We start from the raw sequence: 20,634 nt of genomic DNA, 5'->3' as shown, positions 1-20,634 counted from the left end.
TAGCCATTCTCATGGTCTAAAGGTCAACACATTATCTAAAGGTCAACACATCCAGAGGGTATGTATTGTTGCGATTGTCCCCATACTGAAAGGGTGTGAGGTTCCGATTACATTATTTAAGACATCTTTTTGCCTCTTTATAGTAGAGTCAGAACTAAAAGTAGGTAGGGGTAACCCTTCTCTTTCTTTCAACATGTCTCATTCTGTTTCTACTGGCTTTGTGGGCTGCTAGAAGAATCACTGTTTTTTCCCCGAGGCTACTACTGAGATGTTGGTAGTGACTCACTTCACTTAGCAAGAATAGGAGTGGTGTCTCTGAAGAAAATGTTTGAGTGGATTTGTATATATGTGTGTGTCTGTGAAGGTGATCCTTCAGGTAAGTTGACTCTCAAAACTGTTTTAAGGCTTTAAAGAACAAGGACAGAATCTTATTGCAGCTCTCAACTACAGAACAGACTGGTTGAATCCAATGCTGAATGGTAAGTGACTATGTAAATTCCTTTGAAAATGTGAGTCTACTCTAGTTGAGTAGGCCCATTAGCAGTAATTATTGGCCTAAAACTTAGACATTTCATTTGTAGTATCTTTTGTTTGACATAAAATATTAGGTGACAGTGGTAAGAGAGACACCCATCTCTTGTCTGAGACCCTGAAAGAACTACTGGCAAGCAGAGTAAATAGCACTGGACTAACAATTACTTAGAATAAGGCAGCTGTTTATATTTTTATGATGAAAAAAAATCTCTTTTTGTAGCAAAGGAGTTGTTTTTGTGTTTTAGCCTTCTTTAAAAAAAAAAGTCCTACACCCTTCAGTAGAGCTCTCAGATAATCTCTGAACATAGCCTCTCCCTTTCTATTCCTTATAACGTTTTAATTGCCCAGATGGACTGGGTTCATTCAAAGCTACAGATGTAAGCATCCTTCAGTCTGGAGAGACTATGGTAACATGCTCTGTATGGAGAACTTGGAACAGCATCTAGTATGGCTGAGAAGGCCAATTCGAGAGTGACAATCCCTTCCACAATGAAGACAAATTAAAGAACTTCTTAATGAGGGTGAAAGAGGAGAGTGCAAAAAATGGTCTGAAGCTCAGCCTCAAAAAAACTAAGATCATGGCCACTGGTCCCATCACCTCCTGGCAAATAGAAGGGGAAGATATGGAGGCATTGACAGATTTTACTTTCTTGGGCGCCATGATCACTGCAGATGGTGACAGCAGCCATGAAATTAAGACACATGCTTCTTGGGAGGAAAGCGATGACAAACCTTGACAGCATCTTAAAAAGCAGAGACATCACCTTGCTGACAAAGATTGTCAAAGCTATGATTTTTCCAGTACTGATGTATGGAAGCAGGAGCTGGACCATAAAGAAGGCTGATCGCTGAAGAATTGATGCTTTTGAATTGTGGTGCTGGAGGAGACTCTTGAGAGTTCCCTGGACTGCAAAGAGAACAAACCTATCCATTTTGAAGGAAATCAACCCTGAGTGGTCACTGGAAGGACAGATCCTGAAACTGAGGCTCTAATACTTTGGCCATCTCATGAGAAGACTCCCTGGAAAAGGCCCTCATGTTGGGCAAGTGTGAAGGCAAGAGGAGAAGGGGACAACAGAGGACGAAATGGTTGGCACCGAAGCTACCAACATGAATTTGACCCAACTCTGGGAGGCAGTGGAAGATGGGAGGGCCTGGCGTGCTCTGATCCATAGGGTCACGAAGAGTCAGACATGACTTAATGACTAACAGCAACAGCAAAGGTGAAACTCTCCAGACTCTGTTCATATGCATATAATAACACCCACACACTGCAGTGTAGTTCTCAAAAGGCCTCCATTGGCACTAGTGGAAGCTTTCCTTATTGTGGTGCAAAGGGTTTTACAACATTGAGAAGGGCAGAATTAGCACTTTCCTCCCCAGAAGCAATTTTGAATAGTATGCCACATACTATAATTAGGCCTCTAAAAAAAGTCTTCACTGGCACCACAGTGTCCTTCTAAAAATGCCATGTGTACAGGTGGAGACGAAGAAAAGGAGGACCTCTTATTCCCTGCCTCCAGAAAGGGGAATAAATCAGTGAGTTCAGTTGGGAATGCCACAGTTTATGTCAGGCTCACAGGATGAAGGTCCTCATTATTGCCCTAAGGGCTTCAGGCAGGATAACAGCTTTCAATATGGCAAACACCAGGTGTTCTAATCTTCACATCTCGTCAGTCTAGCAAATGAAATGGTAATATATGGAGTGAGTTGTAGGGCCAGATTATCTGTTGTAGATATCCTATCATCAGAACCAAAGTTGTGTTAGTGTTTGAGACACATGATTTGAGAAGACTTTCCTGTCTGAGAGTGCATTTTGCAGATCAAGTCCCCTCTCAAAGACCAATCACAAAACAACTAATTTACAAACTACACGAGGTGAGAAAATCCTCTACTGTACAAATCAAATGTTTTCAGCAGCTAACTAAAAATCCCATTTTTAGTATAACTTATCTGTAACATACAATTTGGACACTAATCCAAAACTATATCGGAGAAGATTGTACCACAGTCACCAAACTCCATGACTAACAACGGTAGTAGTTTCACATGTACATGAGAGGTCATATTGTTGCCAATGGGTGCAGCCCAACTGCTTTTCAAAATATATTAATATGTTGAGAGGAAAATCGACTGTGCCTCACCATGGTCTTTGTAGTTTCAGCTGGAGGCTTGTGGGTGCTGGGAGTGGTGGTGAAGTATATTTACACTATACCTGTTTGATAGTATACACTAGCTGTCCTATTTTTGCTGTGCTGTGTTGTGTATACTTTCCCCTGGTCCTCTCGGACCAGATAGGCGGGGTATAAATCAAATAAATAAAATAATAATAATAAATATACTTAAACAATCAGGAAAATTCCAGACTGGCACCAGTGCCTTTTTCTATGCCTAAGTCCTTTGCATATAGCTACCACAAGTATACTCGCTCGAACAGGCTGATGAGCACTCTGTGAGTAAGACGGCACCATGCCTGAAGCACTGTCCATAGCAATAACCAGTCATTGACAATAGACACTAAGTATAGGGACCTCCACCCATAAAGATTGCACATGAAACTCAGGGTGTAAAGGAAAAAATTAGGTCAGCCTAGATTGCGCCAGATACCCATTATATAGTAATTAAATTTCTTAGGGGAATTGGATTCTTCTTCTTGGACTGCAAAATACAAACTGTGCTTACTAGAGGATTCTGGGAGATAAAATCCAAAAAGTATATTTTTCCAGATTTTAAAAGAGCTCTGTTTTGCACCAGGAGTTCCAGCCATTGTTGACTGTTTCTGTAGCTAGCAATTCTTTCTTCTCCCAGCCCTCTTTCCCCAGCCTTTCTTTCCTATGGTTTCTTATTTTGCTTTTAAGTCCAACTGGCCACACTTCTACAAGAGCACTTGGTAGAACAGAAGACTGCAGGAACCTGCAGGGCTTTGTATTCCCCCAACTCCCCTTTGCAAATTCTACCAAGTTATATCTGTGAAGATTCTCAGTCATCCAGGTGAGGTTATCTGGGAGCTGAGTCATGGCAACTGGGCTTTTTTCTTGTTAAGCTGAAATGTTTCACTACTCATCCAAGTAGCTTCTTCAGTCTAAGGACAGTTGTTAAGAGACCCCTGAAGTATCCTCCACATTAGTTTCACTTTCCCCTGGTCCGAATAGGCTCCTTAGACAATGGACAAGGGACTGGGGGTGAGTGAAAATCCCACTCCTGCAGTCCTCCTCCACCCATTGTACCAAGCTATGTTTCCTCATTGAAGAGCCTTCCCTGAAGGAGGACTCCTGCCGGGAGACGGTGTCCACCGTTTGGGGGTTTAGTGTCATCAATGTGCAGATGACATCCAACTCTACTCCTTTCAATCTTCCAAATATATTGTCTTGACTGATATATATAGAATGAATTCGATGAGGGGAAACAAATTGGAACTTAATCCTGACAAGATTGAGGTGCTCCCGGTCAATTGTAAGGGAGATTTGAGATTAAGAATGTATTATCCTGTTTCCCCGAAAATAAAACCTAACCTGAAAATAAACCCTAGTATGATTTTTCACAATGATTGTAATATAAGCCCTACCCCCAAAAATAAGCCCAGTGAAGTGAAACCCCACCATCCATCATTGTGCAGCAACCAGAAGAAGAGGACATGACTGTATTTGAATAAATATAGATTGTTATCCATGAAAAAATAAGCTGTAATGTGTTTTTTTGGAGGAAAAATTAATATAAGACCCTGTCTTATTTTTGGGGAAACATGGTAGTTGGGGTTATTCTCTCCTTGGAACTTGGATGTACTCCTGGATTCATCCCTGAGTCTGGATGCCCCGGTTTTGGTAGTAGCCAGGAGTGGTTTTGCACAGCTGCACCCATTTCTTGAAATGTCTGACTTGGCTACAATGACTTGTGCCTTAGTCACATCCCAATGGGATTACTGTAACACGCTCTGTGTGGGGCTGCCTTTGAAGATAGTTCTGAAATGTCAGCTGGCTCAAAATACTGCAGCCAGAATGCTGACTGGAGTCAGTCACATGGACTGTATAATTCCCTTGCTACAACAATGTCATTGGCTGCCAGTCCATCTCTAGGCCTAATTTAAAGTGCTGTTATGACCAATGGCTTGGGTCTAGCTTATTTGAAGGGCCATATTGCCCATATAATCTCCCCAGTCTCTTGAGATCTTTGCTGGAAGACCTTCTCTCAGTCTCACTGCCATCACAGTCACATTTGGTGGGAATCTGAAAGTGGGGTGTCTAGTGGCTGCTCCCAGTCTATGGAATTCCCTGCCTCACAAGCCTAGGTTGCTTCCCTTGTTACAGTACTTCCCTTGGCAGCTGAAAACTCTCCCTTTTCAGCTGGCTTTTAACCTCGAAACTTTTCAGGATTGCATTTTTTAGAAGGGGATGCAACATATTTTTATTAGTATTTTTTATCATGGATTTAAAATTGGGTTTAACTTTTTAAATTAATATTCTTTTGGTTTAATCCTGCTTTAATGTTAATGTCCTAATTTATTGTGTTTTTTAATACATGTATCTTTTAGTTGTTTTAGGTGTGTTCTATTAGAAGAAAGGCAATATACAAAGGAAAATAAAATAATTAAATAAATTAATCTACCCTCTCTAAGCAGGGGTTTTCAAGAAACTGCTGGCTATAGGACACTTTTCTCCATCCAGGTACCTTCGGGTCACATTCAACTGCAACTCCAATACTCTAAATAACATGGCCAATTTCCAGCCAGTATGTGATGAGAAACTATGTAGCTTCAGGGGATGGGTGGTAGAGGGAAATGCACATGAGTTATTTCTTTATCTGCATAATTTTTCCATTTGCTGTCATTTTGAATACTATCCTAAAAATGCTGCCTGAAAGGGTTGCTTGTCTTTCAGGTTAAAAATAACATTCTGAAATATTTGGATCACCTTGATTGTTCTGACTTAAAGTAGGCCAACACCAACACCCCTCCAGGTTCTTCCATCAAGTCCAGAAAATCTTGACTGCTATTTCAAGAAACATATTGAATTTTGATTGACAAACAAAAGCATCAGTAGTGCCAATCTGCTCCCCCCCTATTGAGGGCATAAGCTAGTCAGAGCTAACCATGTTTTAAGTCTTGCTATTTAAAGATATTTAAGTACACAAATAACCCTCCCATGGAATTAACATATACTTCAAAGTGCATAACTCAAGCTCAGTTGTGGTGCAGTTCTTTCTCCATTTGACTGAAGAAGGTACTCTGCTAATAACTACAATATACTGTATTCTTGTAATTTAGAAAATGCATTTCACAGTCTGTATAGAATCAATATTTATGATTATTCCAGTAATCTATATCCACCCTTTGGAACAGTTCTTACATTCTTGACATCAGTGTTCAGTACCCAGAGATCTAAATTACATCCACACTGCATAACTAAGGTACAGTATGTATTAAACATGGAAACAAACGCTAATAATTGGAATTACACACAGTATGTTATTATCATGCTATTCTCTATTATAGAGCTACATACCATTTCAAGAGATGTCATTGCTAGCCAATGTATTTTTACATCCCTTCCTGCCAATCTCCAAAGCAAAGACTTTATGCAGGAACAAGGATCACTACCGACAAGGCACATGGGTTATAAGAATATCTTCAGTTAGTTTCATATGAATTACAGTGGTGCTTCGCTTAGCGATGTTAATCGGTGCAGCAAAAATCGCCGCTCACCGAAAACATCGCTAAGCGATTTTTAAAAGCCCATAGGAATGCATTGAAACCCCTTCAATGTGTTCCTATGGGCAAAAAACTAACCTTTAAGCAAAAACCCTCCATACGGTGGCCATTTTCACTGCCTGGTATGCGAGGAATCAGTCCCAAAACTCAGGGGGCGGCCATGTTTTTTTTCTGGTGGCCATTTTGGAACCGCCGATCAGCTGTAGGAAAAAGATCGCTATGCGATAATTGGTAAGCGAAACAGCTTACCGATCATCGCAAAGCGATTTTTTCCTATTTAAAACATTGCAATGCGATCGCTTTTTCGATCGCAAATTCTTCATCGCTAAGCGGTTTCGTCGTTAAACAGGGCACTTGTTAAGCGAGGCACCACTGGTATTTCCCTTCTCTTAAAAAAGGATAATTAGTACATCAATTGCTACTGATGTATACATCTTAATATTTAGATTTGCCATGTCTTGAAGACAAAGATAGAAAAATCATATAATTGTGGGAAAACTAAGGCACAGCATTTAAACTGTTGTTTCTGTAGATGTTTTTTGCCATCTCTGTAAACATGGATTTCTTGCAGCTCTTATTAGAGAGCAGTGGGGAGTAGTACACGCCGGGCACAGTAAAATGTCTCGTTCAAAGAAGGAGCAGTACTGATCTGAAACCTCTGTGCCAATCTAGGGAGTGGTTTGTATTCCTTGTCTTATTTACTGACTGATGACATTTTTATCCTGTCGTTTCTCCAGGTTTATCAGGATGATGTAGCCGTCCTTCTTTTCAGCTTACCTTCATAACTATCATTGAAATAGGCTGACCTAAGTGCTAACAACTAATGCAAAGTCACCCAATGATCCTCATGACCAAAGGGGTATCCTCCATCACAATCCCACACTCAAACCACGAAATATCTTGTCGAATCTACTTGCCAAATAGTTTGGTAGACATGTCCATGAGGCAGAAGGTCTCAGACTGGCCATTTATTTCTTCTGGTTTCTGGATATAGTATTTCAGGAATTAACTCTAGAAGCCCGTAGTAGCTGAGCTCAGTTTGCAGATCTCACATAGTTCTGTAATTATATTTCTAGACTCCTTCTTAAGCCTCTTCATTATTTTTGAACTGAGTCTGATACTTACACTAAATAAATGAGAGATGTTGGAGTTTCTTTTCTTTTCTGTATTAATTTTTACAGATTCAGTGCCTGCAACCATCTTCCCCTTTTATGGAGGCAAACAATTTTACTAAACTTAAAATATAAATTACAACTCAAATCGACTATGAATTTGCTTTGCTTTTGCTTTGTTGTAGTTGGTAATCATATCCAATTTACTATGACCAAGAGTCATCCTTTTTTCTCCTCTCTGTATATTGCTGTGCTTTTTTGCCTGTGTACTATCAGAGGAACCATAAGAACTAGAAAGAGTGGGACTCATCTCACTGTTTAATGATTTATAAGGCTTGTTGAGTTCTAGTTTACTGTATCCAGAAGTGACTGGCTCTCCATCTTGCTGTATTTTGCTTACATCATCCACTGGTTGAACAGGGTAGAGGCACTGTTTGTTGCCTTTTATTCCCAAGTTCTCAGTCCGAAACTGGAAATCATACCCATTGCTTGTCCTGTCACTTAGTATTGGTGAAGATACTGACAGTAAAGATGCCTTCACTCTTGGTAGATTAGATGCTTCATTGAATGGGTGCTTTAATTTTGCTGAAGTACTGAGGCTAGAGTTTGGCAGATCCCTTGGTTGGTAATTCATATCACTAAGTCCTAGTACGCTTGAAACATTATTTTGTGTTTCATTTGTAGTCTGTTCTTTCTTTTCACAGAGTTTATGGGTAGTTGACTGCTGGTTTAGATACGGCGATCTCTTTATGCTTCCTATGCTTGAATTGGAGAGGCTACTTGAAGGGCTGGCGGTTTCATGATCTTCTGTTTGAACCTCCTTTAGAACAGGCTCGTATTTCTGTAAAATTCTGTGAGAAGAAGGTATGGACCTTTCAGCAGAGGGGATACTAAGTTCATTCACAGATCTAGATTCTGCGTATATGCATCGGAACTCTCTGTCAAAATCTTGAACAATTTCCCCTTTGAAGTGGATTACTAGGCCAGTGTGGATTTGGCTGCATAGCCATGTGAAACTGAAAAGGAAAGGATTTAGAGAGAGGATAAATCGTCAATACATTAAATTACTCTCATGCCACATTTTGATTATCTTTAGATGATTGTTTTCTTTAGTCTTTTAACATTTAATTTTTCCTTCTTTTTTGTAGCACAGACTGCTGAGAAATGGAGCAGCTGAAGAATCAGTTTCCCAAGTTTATTTCACACACATCAGTGTCATATTCCACTATGTTGATTGATTGGACCTAGAGATAGGCACGAACTTCGGTTTGGAGGTTCATGACGGTTTGTAGTGCCGCGTGTTCCCTTTCTCCACCTCCCCAGCTGGATTGCCCCAATCACCAGCTGGTGCACACTTTTCTCCTTCTCCTCTTCTTCGGTTGTTCGGCCAGTGTCTGGCAGGTGCATGGACTTGTCCCGTCTCCTTGTCTGAGCGGGCGATCAGACAAGGAAGCGGGACAGACAAGCCCATGCTCCTGCCAGAGACTGGCTGAACAGCTGAAGAGGAGGAGGAGAGGAACATATACCAGCTGGTGAGGCGGGCATTGGCCAGGGAGGTGGGAAAGGGAATGTGTTACACTTGTGGTGCTGTGCTTACGAACAAGCACCAGCCTCTGAACCAAGGTTTGTGCCCATCTCTAATTGGATCCATATTTAATGCAGCTGGGTTACTGGGAACAGAACCCCTTCTCCCAGCAGTTGCCCACCCAGCACTCTCGTTATGCTACACCTGGATGGGATGAGCTGTGTCAGAGGGAAGAAGGTGGGATCTTGGAAAAGACATCTTCAATAAGTGGTGCTGTCTCAGAAGGCTAACTAAAGGCACAGGAGACTTGCTTGTTTTTACCATTCTAGGGTGGAGGATGGAGAAAAGGTGAATGAAATCTAGATGAAGTAAGTGAAGTGTTACTTTTAATTTTCAGGAACTCTAGGATCTGGGTGTATGGGGCAGCTTGTAATATTCCATCATCTGCATCTAGACCCCTCTACCTTGAGAATAAAGCAGGATAATAACAAATAGGTAATGTTGGTTTATGAGATGAGCTGTTCTGCTCCCAAAAACAAGTAACAATGATAGGTCTGATTGGGGAGTTATACATCAACATCCAAGGTAAATATATTAAAATGGCTGCAAAGAAAGAAATGCTAATTTGGATTAGAACTGTGCATGCACTGTGCTGAAATGTTTGCTTGCATGAATACTTGGCTGAAAGTAAATCCCATTGAATTGTATTGCATCTACTAAAAGACACTCCAACCCACTGAGCTATATTAGAATCCCCTCTAAATGTGTTCTTAGTATATGAAAACATCATTATCTGCTTTGTTTATTTCTCACCTGTATGTCCCTGCAAGGACTTCTTCACAGTCTATCAACATAAATTTTTCAAGTGCTTGTCCTGTAAGCTTCTTGCCAGTTTTGCTGTAATATGTGTCTCCACTCGCACAGCGTATGCGCATATTCTGAAATATGAAGAAGGCATAATAGAGATTTTAAAGGAGCAGAGACAGAAGCCATTTTTTGTCCGTGCTGACCTTATGAATGAATATGAAGCTTGGCTTTGGCATGATATACGTATATCTAAATCAACATCTAAATTAATTTTAGAGTTTATACAAAATCCACTATCCATGATTCCTTACCATCATCATTAACAGTACAATTCCATGCATATCTACCTTTCACAGCTAGTAAGTGGGTATGGGATTGCAGCCAAAATGAAATATATACGTAGGTTAAATATTGGTAGAATCCTATTGTTCACATAAAGTTTGTGTAACTTGCTGTGCACATCATGGTTGTGCAGTTAAGCACACAACCAAGATGGACCCTGGCATTTCAGTCATTTTTCACAAATAGCCATGGCAATGCGAACCTTATTCAAACACCAGTAGGATTCTGGACAATAACTACTGGAGCTTTTGAAGGGAAGGCCAGGAGCTGCTTCATGTGTTCTCTCATAAGTGACCTAAGATTAACATCATGTTCGGATTCGGTAGCTCTGGGTGACATAGATCATTTATTGACAACAGGAAGACCTGTAACATCCTGGAAGTGAAAGCAGTCAGAGGAGATAAGAATCTTGTGCTATAATAGGTTTTTTTAAAAGAGTACAGTATGTAGGATTGTCCCCAACGTGCATAGTGTGAGTTAGAGAAGGGAGGCTAACTTAAAAAAAAACTTTAAAAAGTGAAAACATAATATTGGACCAGGTAGATTTGGTCTGAAACATAAAGACAATACTTTCATTGTAAGTGCTCAAGGAAATGCTTGAGGGGGAAAAACACCACACCCGTATTTATAGAAGACAAAATTAGCCATGAGAGAGCATGGCCATTATTTTAAACTCAACTCTACCACAAATGTACATAAAGTACTGTGTATGTATAATCAGGTGGGGGGGAGGGGGCAAGGAAGGTGCACAGGTAAGGGAGCTTAATTGGCACTAAGTCTATTCTTTATTTCCCCAGTTTTTTTATTTTAACATAATCTTTTAATCTGAGCTCCAGGACTAGAAGTGGGTTTGGCTGAGAGAAAACAACTAGTGAGGAGAGAGATTCAGTCCCATCCTATGTTGCTTTTGGTCAATAACACAGCAACTCCCACCACTATTTTTGGGCACAGCTGGGTTTATATAAATAGTCCTAGCACCATTTTGTCTACTGTGTGGATGAAGGAAAGCCATCAAGAACTTTTCATCTTCTTTTTACTCTATCTTTTTTTTCCTTCCATCAGCAGGCAAAAAGCTTTTTAATCAGGCAGGTGTTTAGCACATTTTTGAAGGTTGGATGTCTTTTATTGTGCAGTTTTAAATTGTTTATTCATGACTTTGTTCTTATGTTATGTTCTAAATGAATACTTTTCTTTTAATCTCTATTTTTAAAGTCTGAAATAGACAGGTAAAATATAGCAATTAAGTCTTTAAAGGGCTACAGCGTTTTTTGTCCTTTCTTTCTTTCTTTCTTTCTTTCTTTCTTTCTTTCTCTCTCTCTCTCTCTCTCTCTCTCTCTCTCTCTCTCTCTCTCTCTCTTTTGGTTTTGCCTGACATGTTTTTTGAGTTGTTAGCCACTTTGAGGGTCTTTTTCACAGAAAAGCAGGGTATTTTTATTCCACCTTTGTCCCACGAATGGGACATAAGGAGGCTGGCAATTAAATAAAAACATGAAACAATGCAAGTGTGAAAGATGTAAGGCACAGTTTTAAAAGATGTCCATACAGAGAAGAAAACAAAAACCAGTTAAAATTCAATTTTGAACAAGCAAGGTCAGTTGCCAAAGAACTATGTGAATAAAGAGTCATTTGCTGCTGATCGAAGGACATCAAAAAAGGAGCCTTTCCTGGTTTATCTCAACAGGAAGCTTCAAGGCCACCAGAAATGTTCTGTTACAGACCTTGTTAGAAATCTCTAATCTTCTCACAGGACTGCAGGATATACTAGGCAATAGGAGTTAAACCCTTCTGATTATTGGGATAGATGAATGAACAAGTTTTAATCCCTATAATGGTGAGATGTTAAAATGAGGATTGACATAAAAACATTTTTCCATGCACCCCTCATCATCGCATGTTATTTTATTGTTGCCCATAATTTATTCAGAAAATTAGAAACCAGAAAGCTAGAAACATACTGGGAAGTCATCCATTGTGAGATCCATTTTGTGGCACATTTCTGCAAATTCTTTTAGGTTCTTTTCATCAAGGATCAAATATACAGGAACATGTCGTTTGCTTGAAGCCTCCATCAAATCACTGACTATTTCCATATCTGTGAAGAGATCCATCACAATTGCAATCACCTGCACAGATGGGAGAGAAAAGAAGTTAGATGTTTTAGAAAAATCACCAGTGGACCCACATTGTTAAAATACTGTGCATTCCCCCGCTGTATAGCAGTGAGTTCAAGAAACTTGGTTAGTGACTCATGCCACAGTTGTATACACTGGAAGTAAGCCCAACTGGTCACAAGTGAGCATGCTTCTAAGTAAACTTGTATTGGATTACACTCTCAGCTTGCTTAGAGAAAATGGAAGGGCTAGTATATTTAGCAAATAAGTGACAAAGACTGATTTTTATGGCTTGAGGTTGCTTCCAAATAAGCTCTTTTCTTTGAAATCCTCATCCTTTGCTTATTTATCAGAATACAAGCAGTGGTATGTCATGATAGTTGCCTCCCACAAGTTTCTTTTTTGTCCTCCATGTTTTTTTCAGATGGACTATTGATTTCCCACTATACAAGACTCTGTATGTGTATGTATACATAAAGATGTACTGTACATATACATGTATGTACATATATTGAGAAGATGCAGTCAGGTCTCTCCTGTCACACAAGCTTCTATTGTGAAAGTATTCATCACAGGTCTTGACTTACTTTTGAAGCTGCCATAAGAATAATACAGAAAAATGAATTTCATAATTTGTGTTTTCCCATCTCATTAGAGTTTTGAGAAACCATACCTGATGATATTTCCCTCTTCCGTGTAATCATTAACGATACGGGAAACCTTTACAAGTTCTGGTCTCTTGCCTAATAAACATTGCTTCCGTGTTCCTCATTCTTTTTTCATGGTGATTTTACGATAACATTCTAGTAAGCAGCTGAGTTACAGATCTGCAACATGGATGTCAATTACCACTAAGTATAAGTGCAAATTGAGACTGCACCTAATCCCTCCACCCTTCACATGTCCTTCCTGTTTTTTTTCCTGAGGCAACATACAGACTGTAACCTATACCTGCAGGAAAGCAGGGTGTTAGAATTTGATAATAATAGAATTAATGGTCCCACACAAGATTTTACTTGGGAAAATCATATTTCTAAATGCTTCTTCATGTACAAAACTTGCTGCACATAGAAAAACAGAGAATAACTATGTAAAACCATTATTCCCCCTACCTCTCTATTTTTGCAAGGAATATATGAGTGGAGCACATGAGTACCCCTTCTCAGAATTTTCCTACCAAAATTCTCAGAATTCTACCATCTCATCATGCTGCCTATGAAGAAGAAGCCTGGAGTGGTCGAAATGACTAGATAGGCGGGGTATAAATAATAATAATAATAATAATAATAATAATAATAATAATAATAATAATAATAATGTACATGCTCCTTCTAAAGGAAACTAGATTGAGAGTGTTATTCCTATTATCTGGGCATTTGGTTTCATGCAGTATATCTTGCAGTTTGCCAGCTCAGGCTAATGCAAATGTGAACTCTTTCTTCTTCCATAAGTTGAATGATTTCAATATGAGCATCCATCCTGAAAGGCATGAACCCTTAAGTTTTAAAAACTCTCATTAAATAGAACTGATTTACACTGAAAATAGTAGAAGTTATTTTGAAAGAAATGTATGCAGGATTCAGATCTGTTTACAGATCTTTTTACAATTTTTCATCAAATAATTTCATAAGCTCTTGCACACTTTTTTCATAACATCCCTAAAAACACACATGCTGGAATATTTTGGTCGAATTCCACAAGGAAATGGACATGAAACATTATACACTGGAGTGGAAAATCTACTTGGATTTTGCAAAAAGTATCTCAGAGCAGAAACCAGCAGGAATCTGGCATCCTATTTGTATCTTTCCTAGAAAAACCAGAGACTAGTCATTATGGTGTCAGATTTTCCACGTGTATTTCTTGACTGACTCATCACAAAGTACTCTCTTGTCTTGAGCTTCTGAAGGGCAACAGTTAAAGAATTGCCAACAGCATCTAGGGCAAGATGTGGTCCATGGAGCAATTCTATCTGGCTCCCAAGGGCTATAAAAATTATGGCACAGTTAACATTTTCTTCACAGTTTAATGCGCAAGGGTGATTCTTTCTAAAAACTGACATAGAAAATATAGCTTGTTATAGCTCTCTTCAAGGTATAACATCCACACTACACTCAAGTACTATACATCTGCCCTATTATTTTGAAGTCCACAACCCTAGACAGTAATTAGTTTATTAAAAATAATGTAAGTGAGCCTCCGCACTCAGCTTTGAAAAAAATTACTTTTTTGGACTATAAATCCCAGAAATTCCCCAGCTAGTATGACCATGGCTAGGGGATTCTGGGATTTGTTGTCTAAAAAAGAAACTTATCCAGGTTCTGGATTAGCGTGCATCAAGGTATAATTCTTCCCTCAAGACTTCATAACACACCAGAAACAATACAGGTAGTTCATTTCTGCTATAAGCCTTTTATTGCCTTATTTCCCCTACAACACCTCAATATTAAAGCTCAGAATATGCCATGTAATACATTTAATCATTCTGCACTGAGAGCAGTCACCAATGGAAAACTGACTCGAGTATATTCTTAACAATATTTAATATACTACATTAACACTGCATACAGAAAATATAAAAAAAGAAGTCAGGTATATCCAATTAATTCCAGTGCCACTGATCAGACGTGTCCTCCTTTTTTAGGTTATAATAAAATGTTATACTTACTGTTTGGGCCTTGCTTATTAGAGACCTAAATACTTCCTTAATATTATTTGTCTTGTCTCTTTGGAAATACAAACTGATTTCTGTGTGGCCAAATATTTTGTGAGCTGGTATCTCTGGCCAACCAAGCTCCAGCTGTGGAGGATCAACATCGGACATGAGTGGAAAGTATGTTCCAGATGTGACTCCAGAAAGGAGAGAAGCTCCATCTGCACTATCATCCCGTGTGAGCCCTGCCTTCACTGGAGACTCAGCGATGTTTTGGCTATGTTGGCTCATATAATCCATATCTAACGTAGAAAGAAATGGCAGTTCATTTTCCTGAGTGATAGCTTGTAGATAGCCAGCTTTGCCCCCTTCCAGAAAGGCATCCACAGCCAGTCTGGCGGTTTCACTGTGCTGCAGCATTGAAGGGCTAATTTCCTTCCGCCAAGGTTTCTTCAGATCCTTTAGGCGACTTTTCAGTTGCCCACTTGTCCCCTTGGAGTTCCCATAATTCTTCTGGAGCCAGCCCATTGCCTCAGTTGTTGGGTAGCCAAACATTGTAACATTTAGTGTTGTCCCTCTTGAGCTAATTTTTCACCTTGTGCTGCCTTTCTGTGCTCCAGATTTTTTTCCTTTCTTAATGGGGTTCTCCCACAGTTTAGATCTGGCAGATGGAGTTGGTTCCTTTGTCTTCAGCCTTTCTTAAACAGCCATCTCTTCCAAGGAGAAAACAAGCTTCTGAAAAACTTCTCCGTTTATTCTGGTTTGTCTGTTGAAGCAGAAATAATTTACTCGAAACTCTTGTTTTTGGTGCCCAACTGGCAACCGACTTCCTCATCGAAATGTCAAGAAAGGTTTTCCCAACCTTCTTCACAGGAGCAGCCGTCTTCAGACACACTTCGTCAAGCACTGAGGCTTGTTCCCGCCCTAACTAACCCTGAACTAAGTTCTATATTGCAGTTAAAGCCCAGAAACCTGTTCTGCCAGTTCTTGTGCCTAGAGCAGAAATGTGAATGTTGAAACCTGTTCTAAGGTTATTGTAGATTTTTGTGGTAATTATAAATATATATATAGATTATAAAACAATGTCGTAACACTGAGCTGGTCTGGAAAAGGGGAAGGCAATTGCATCTCTTATTATGTATTTTTATCAGTTTTTTTTTTCTTTTTGGAAAGTCCTTTTGCTATAGAGCTGGCTGGATAGCTCAGTGGTTTAAGTGTCTGGCTGCAGAGCAAGAGGTTGGGAGTTCAATTCTCCACTGTGCGTCCTGTGAGTACAGGCAGCCTATGTGACCTTGGGCAAGCTGCACAGTCTCAGGGTGCCCCCGAAAGAAGGGAATGGTAAACCGCTCCTGAGTACTCTCAACCTAGAAAATCTTGAAGAGGGGTTGCCACAAGTCAGAACTGACTTGATGGCACACCGTAATCTTTACTATTTTTTATCAGCCATAGATTTTGCAACTTTCCCTAATTCTGAATAGGGCTGTACTTAGCTGTCATCTCCAATGCATATGTTTTGTTTCAATATTGTTTCAATAGCAACAGAAATGTGTAGTAAGGTAAACTGTTTTTCATAATACTTAATTAACAATGATCTTTAGGTTTAGGACTTTGGGGGCAACAGCTTTAGGTATAGCAACGATATATTGAAGAGTGGCATCTGATAATGAAGCCATATTTGCCCATCCTCATTATATGTTCTATTCATGGGTTAACAATATTCATGAGAAGCAGTGTATAGATTTTGTAAAAAACAGGCCGGTGACTCCAGGTGGTCTGAGTAATATTCTGCACTTCTTGTGTCATCACTCAAAACCTTTAAGGGACTCCCACTAAAGACTCACATTAGCTGACAAGGTGAAGAACTCTATTTTTTAAAATATTTTTTTTAATTAAAACTCTGTTAACTGATTGTAAAGTCTTGGCTCTTCCTCTCCCATGTTTTTAGCTTTACCCCAACTCAGAATCTTTTCTCACGTCTCCCCAAGGGCACCCACAGAAAAATTTCCAGGAAGGCACAGCTACATGATGGTAGGTTGGCATAATTCATCCATATTGTTCAACCTACTACAATGTGTGCCTATCCCTACACATTGTGTGCCTATCTCTGTATATTACAATAACATTAAGATTTGTTCCTTCATGGAATCATGTGCAACTCTCTTCGAACTCTCCCTGCTACCATACAACTGAGATTTGTCATATCTGGAAACCATACTTTCTATTTCTTCTGAACTTGGAAAAATTGGTTTGAGATTCCTATATCCTAAATTATCTGAAGCACAGAAGGAAATTAAATAAGGAACAGGAAAGAGATCCATCCATCACAATGACAGGATGTGCATAGTCCTAATATACCAGGTTGTTCTTTGTGGTCTCCGTGAATGAACACTAATGGGGTTAATCTGTGACTCCACAGAGCAGCCTCAGAACATTCCAGAGCTCAAGCACATGGTGCCGGGATCTCCCACATGCTACCCTTAACTCAGCCCCAAGCACCAAGTGCCTCACTTCCTTTCTTGCTGCTGCAGCTTTGTTAGGAATGTCTGTGCTTTGTTCAAACACTTAGCTACCTTTACCTTACTTTATGGACCTCTCTGACTTTGTTTACAGATTACTCGACAATTCTTCTTCTCTGTGAGTTTGGATAAAGAATAAGAAATTGACTGTTAGTTTGGGTTGGGAGAGCCTTAGCTTTGTTTATGGCCACTCTGGGCCTCTTTAAAACGTGTCAGTCCTGCCCTAATGAGATTGCCCCCTTTCCAACGTTCACTCCCACTGTTGTTCTGTCTTGGGGATGAACACTAGCCGTCCTTCTGTAGAGTTTGTAAAGGCTTTATTAAGATGGCTCTTAAGTTAAGGCTTCAATGTCTCCATGAGAGAAGTCCCAACCCAAGGGACACTCATGGAATCACCCCGGGCTGAGTGGCCTTCTCCAATCTCTGGGTCTCCACTGCTTTCTAAAAATACGAAGGCTCCTAAAATGGCATCCAAGCCCCAAGCGTTTTCGGGCTCGAGGTCAATGGCTATGGCATCAACGCCAAAGCCTCCCTCGGTATTGGCCCTGGAGAAAAAGAAAAAGACTTGGAAACTTTGCCGTTTGTCAGAAAAAACTGTGCAGTCGGAATTGGTACCGGGTGCATCCCGACCACTATTGGTATGTTTGAGTATACTGTCAGGGGACAAAGAGGGTCCGTCCCCAGTGCCGGAGGCCTTGCCATCCCCATACATCAGCCATTCTCCTGACTGGAGGAACACCTCTGTTGAGGTTGTTCAGTTTGTGTAGGCTAGCCCAAGATCATCTCTGGGTTCGATCACTGGCCAGGGTTCCACCTTGCCACCTGGTTCCATACCTTGAGATGTGCCTAAGAAGAGGACTCACAAGTCCCAGCACCTGGAGCCACCGGCTGAGCCTGAGCCTCCTTGGCATCAGCCAGCTGCCAGAGACAAGTTCCTGGATTATAGAAGACCACATCATTATGACTATGCCACATTCTTTGACCCTGATGGCTTTGAACCCGGCCCACGCCCTTACTCAAGGTTCTATAGGTTCAACCCCTACTATTGGCGTCACTATTACCCTCGCTATTCGCCCTCACCGTGGTACCAGCATGGTGAAGATCGCCTTACAGAACCCGAGGGTGACTTCTATCTCCCATCACCTCCACGGCCCCATAAGAGCCTTCTGCCTCTGGATTATGTTCCCGCTGTTGAGGCAAAGCAGGCTTACTGACCAGTACCGGGCCCTGAGAGTGGACAGGCAGCCCCGGACCATATTTGTTCCCCAGCATGGCCTTCTTCTAGAGGGGATGTGTGTAGGCTGGTAGCCTGCATCGATGTCAATACCTACCATCTGCCGCCCGGCTGGGAAGGCTATTCTCCATCCCTCGATTGTGCTCCTCTGGACTCGAAGTTGCAGGTGTCAAATGGAAAAGATGACTTGCTGCCGAATAGCCCCACACTGGGTTCTGATGTAGGGGAGAATCACCCCCCCCTTTCCATCTGAGGACTATCCCTCGTACTCTCAACTCCTTCTTCACATTGTGAAGGTGTTGGATTTAGCTCTAGAGCAACCAGCAGCATGAAAGGTGGATAAGTTATATGAGGATATGACTCATGATCAGGCCCCACCTCTCTGGCATGTCAGATCTTATGAGGGAATCATGGGCAAAGCCCTCTTCATCCTATCAAATACCTAGGAGGGTGGAAAACCTTTGCAAGACCTATAGGGAGAACACTGGCTTTTTGTTAAAACATCTGCTGCCGAACTCCTTTGTGGTTGATGCCACAAAAAAACAGGGCAAGGAATCAGGCATTGTCGATGCCAAATAACAAGGAGGGCTATAAGCTGGATGTTATCAGCCAGCATATGTATTCTCTGGCCTCCTTCGTGTTGAGAGTGGCCAGCTACTCGGCCACCATGGGGACCTACTATTGCCACCTATGGAATTTGGTGCCACCCATTCTTGAGGCAGCAGCTGAGGATGTCTGTGCACAGGGTTTGTCCTTCCATCATGAGGCAATGGGCCTGGCTTGTCAAGAGGACATTGCTGCCAGACACATTTTGGATGCGGCCTCTAAACAGGTGGCCGTGGCCGTTTCCCTGCGCCACCATGCCTGGCTTCGCTCGGCAGGGATTTCAGAGGACGTGAGGGTGAGAATCAAGGACCTTCCCTTTGACAGAGTCAGCTTGTTCAATGGAAAAACAGATGAAATCCTGGATAACCTTTTGAAGCTCAGGAAAACAGCCAGATGCTGGCATTTCTCCTCTAGAGCCTTCCAGGACTGCCAGAAGCCTCAAATGTCATGACTCCCTTCACCATCCTTTTGGCAGACGGGTAGCCAGTGCACCTGCCAGCAGACACACCACCAGGACTGGAAGGCCCGGCAAACTCTTTGACATTCCCCCTCTGCCAGCAGCCGTACACCCCACCGTCCGTCTTGCCCCTTTTCCTTCACTCTTGGCATGCTCGTATCACCTCAGACTCCTGAGTCCTCTCCATTATAGCCTGGGGCTAAACAATTGAGTTTGACACTTCCCCTATCACAGGCCACCTTAAAACCACTACTCCCTCTCCTCCTTTGGAAGATGAAATTAGAGCTTTGCTTCAAAAGGATGCAATTGTCCGCCTGCAACATCTGGATGTCTTTCTCTGGTTTTGTTCCTGTTATTTCACAGTTCCAAAGAAGGATGGGAGATTTTGTCCTTTCCTTGACCTCCACCATTTGAATGTGTATATCACTCCTCGGTGATTAAATATGGTCTCTCTGGATGCCACCATTCAGATGCTCAGCCAAGGTGACTTGTTCACAGTCATAGAACTCAAGGATGCCTACATCCATTCTACTCACTGCCAGTTTCTGAGATTTTCAGTTAAGGAAGTGACATATGAATGCAAAGCCCTCCCCTTTGGGTTGTCGACCATCTCACGAGTGTTCATGAAGTGCTTTGCCCCCGTGGCAGCGCATCTTCGTCTCCAAGGCGTCACGGTGTTCCCTTACCTGGATGACTGGCTGCTGGTAGCGCCATCTCAAGCCCAGGCCGAGCAGGATATGGTGTTAAGTCTGTCTCTACTATTGACCCTAGGTCTCCGGGTCATTCTGGAAAAATCGATGCTGTGACCCACACAGCGAGTCACTTATATAGGAACCATACTAGATGCTTTGTCAGGTCGAGTTTCACTGCCTCTGGACAGGATTTTGAAGATCCGGATCATGCTGTGTTCCTTTCACCATGGGGCTTGGGTACTGGCCCTTCAAGCCCAGCGACTGCTTGGCCTCATAGCATCTGCTACGGCCATGGTGCAGCATGCCCATTTAAAAATGAAGTCACTTTAAGCCTGGTACCT

General features: G+C 41.3%; 1 protein-coding gene across 1 annotated transcript; it reads right to left on the bottom strand.

The window, feature by feature from the left end:
* Positions 1–4,993: 4,993 nt before the first annotated feature.
* Positions 4,994–15,984, bottom strand: FAM83C (family with sequence similarity 83 member C). Its single transcript, XM_020782353.3, has 4 exons — positions 14,804–15,984; positions 11,980–12,147; positions 9,689–9,813; positions 4,994–8,366 (listed from the first exon to the last, which is right to left on the bottom strand). The coding sequence occupies exons 1-4, from the start codon at positions 15,341–15,343 to the stop codon at positions 7,487–7,489; spliced, it is 1,713 nt and encodes a 570-aa protein (XP_020638012.3). The 5' UTR covers positions 15,344–15,984; the 3' UTR covers positions 4,994–7,486.
* Positions 15,985–20,634: the final 4,650 nt, after the last annotated feature.

Source organism: Pogona vitticeps, chromosome 4, assembly GCF_051106095.1.
Source record: "Pogona vitticeps strain Pit_001003342236 chromosome 4, PviZW2.1, whole genome shotgun sequence".
NCBI lineage: Eukaryota > Metazoa > Chordata > Lepidosauria > Squamata > Agamidae > Pogona > Pogona vitticeps.
The sequence above is the reverse complement of the archived record's forward strand: the minus strand, read 5'-3'. Positions and strand labels throughout refer to the sequence as shown.

Excerpts from the sequence above, each read along its gene's own strand:
- FAM83C (XM_020782353.3), bottom strand. The coding sequence starts at position 15,343 with ATGTTTGGCTACCCAACAACTGAGGCAATGGGCTGGCTCCAGAAGAAT. Across the intron at positions 12,148-14,803 it reads TAATAAGCAAGGCCCAAACA|GTGATTGCAATTGTGATGGA; the intron begins GTAAGTATAACA and ends CCATCTGTGCAG. Across the intron at positions 9,814-11,979 it reads TCACAATGGATGACTTCCCA|AATATGCGCATACGCTGTGC; the intron begins GTATGTTTCTAG and ends TTCATATTTCAG.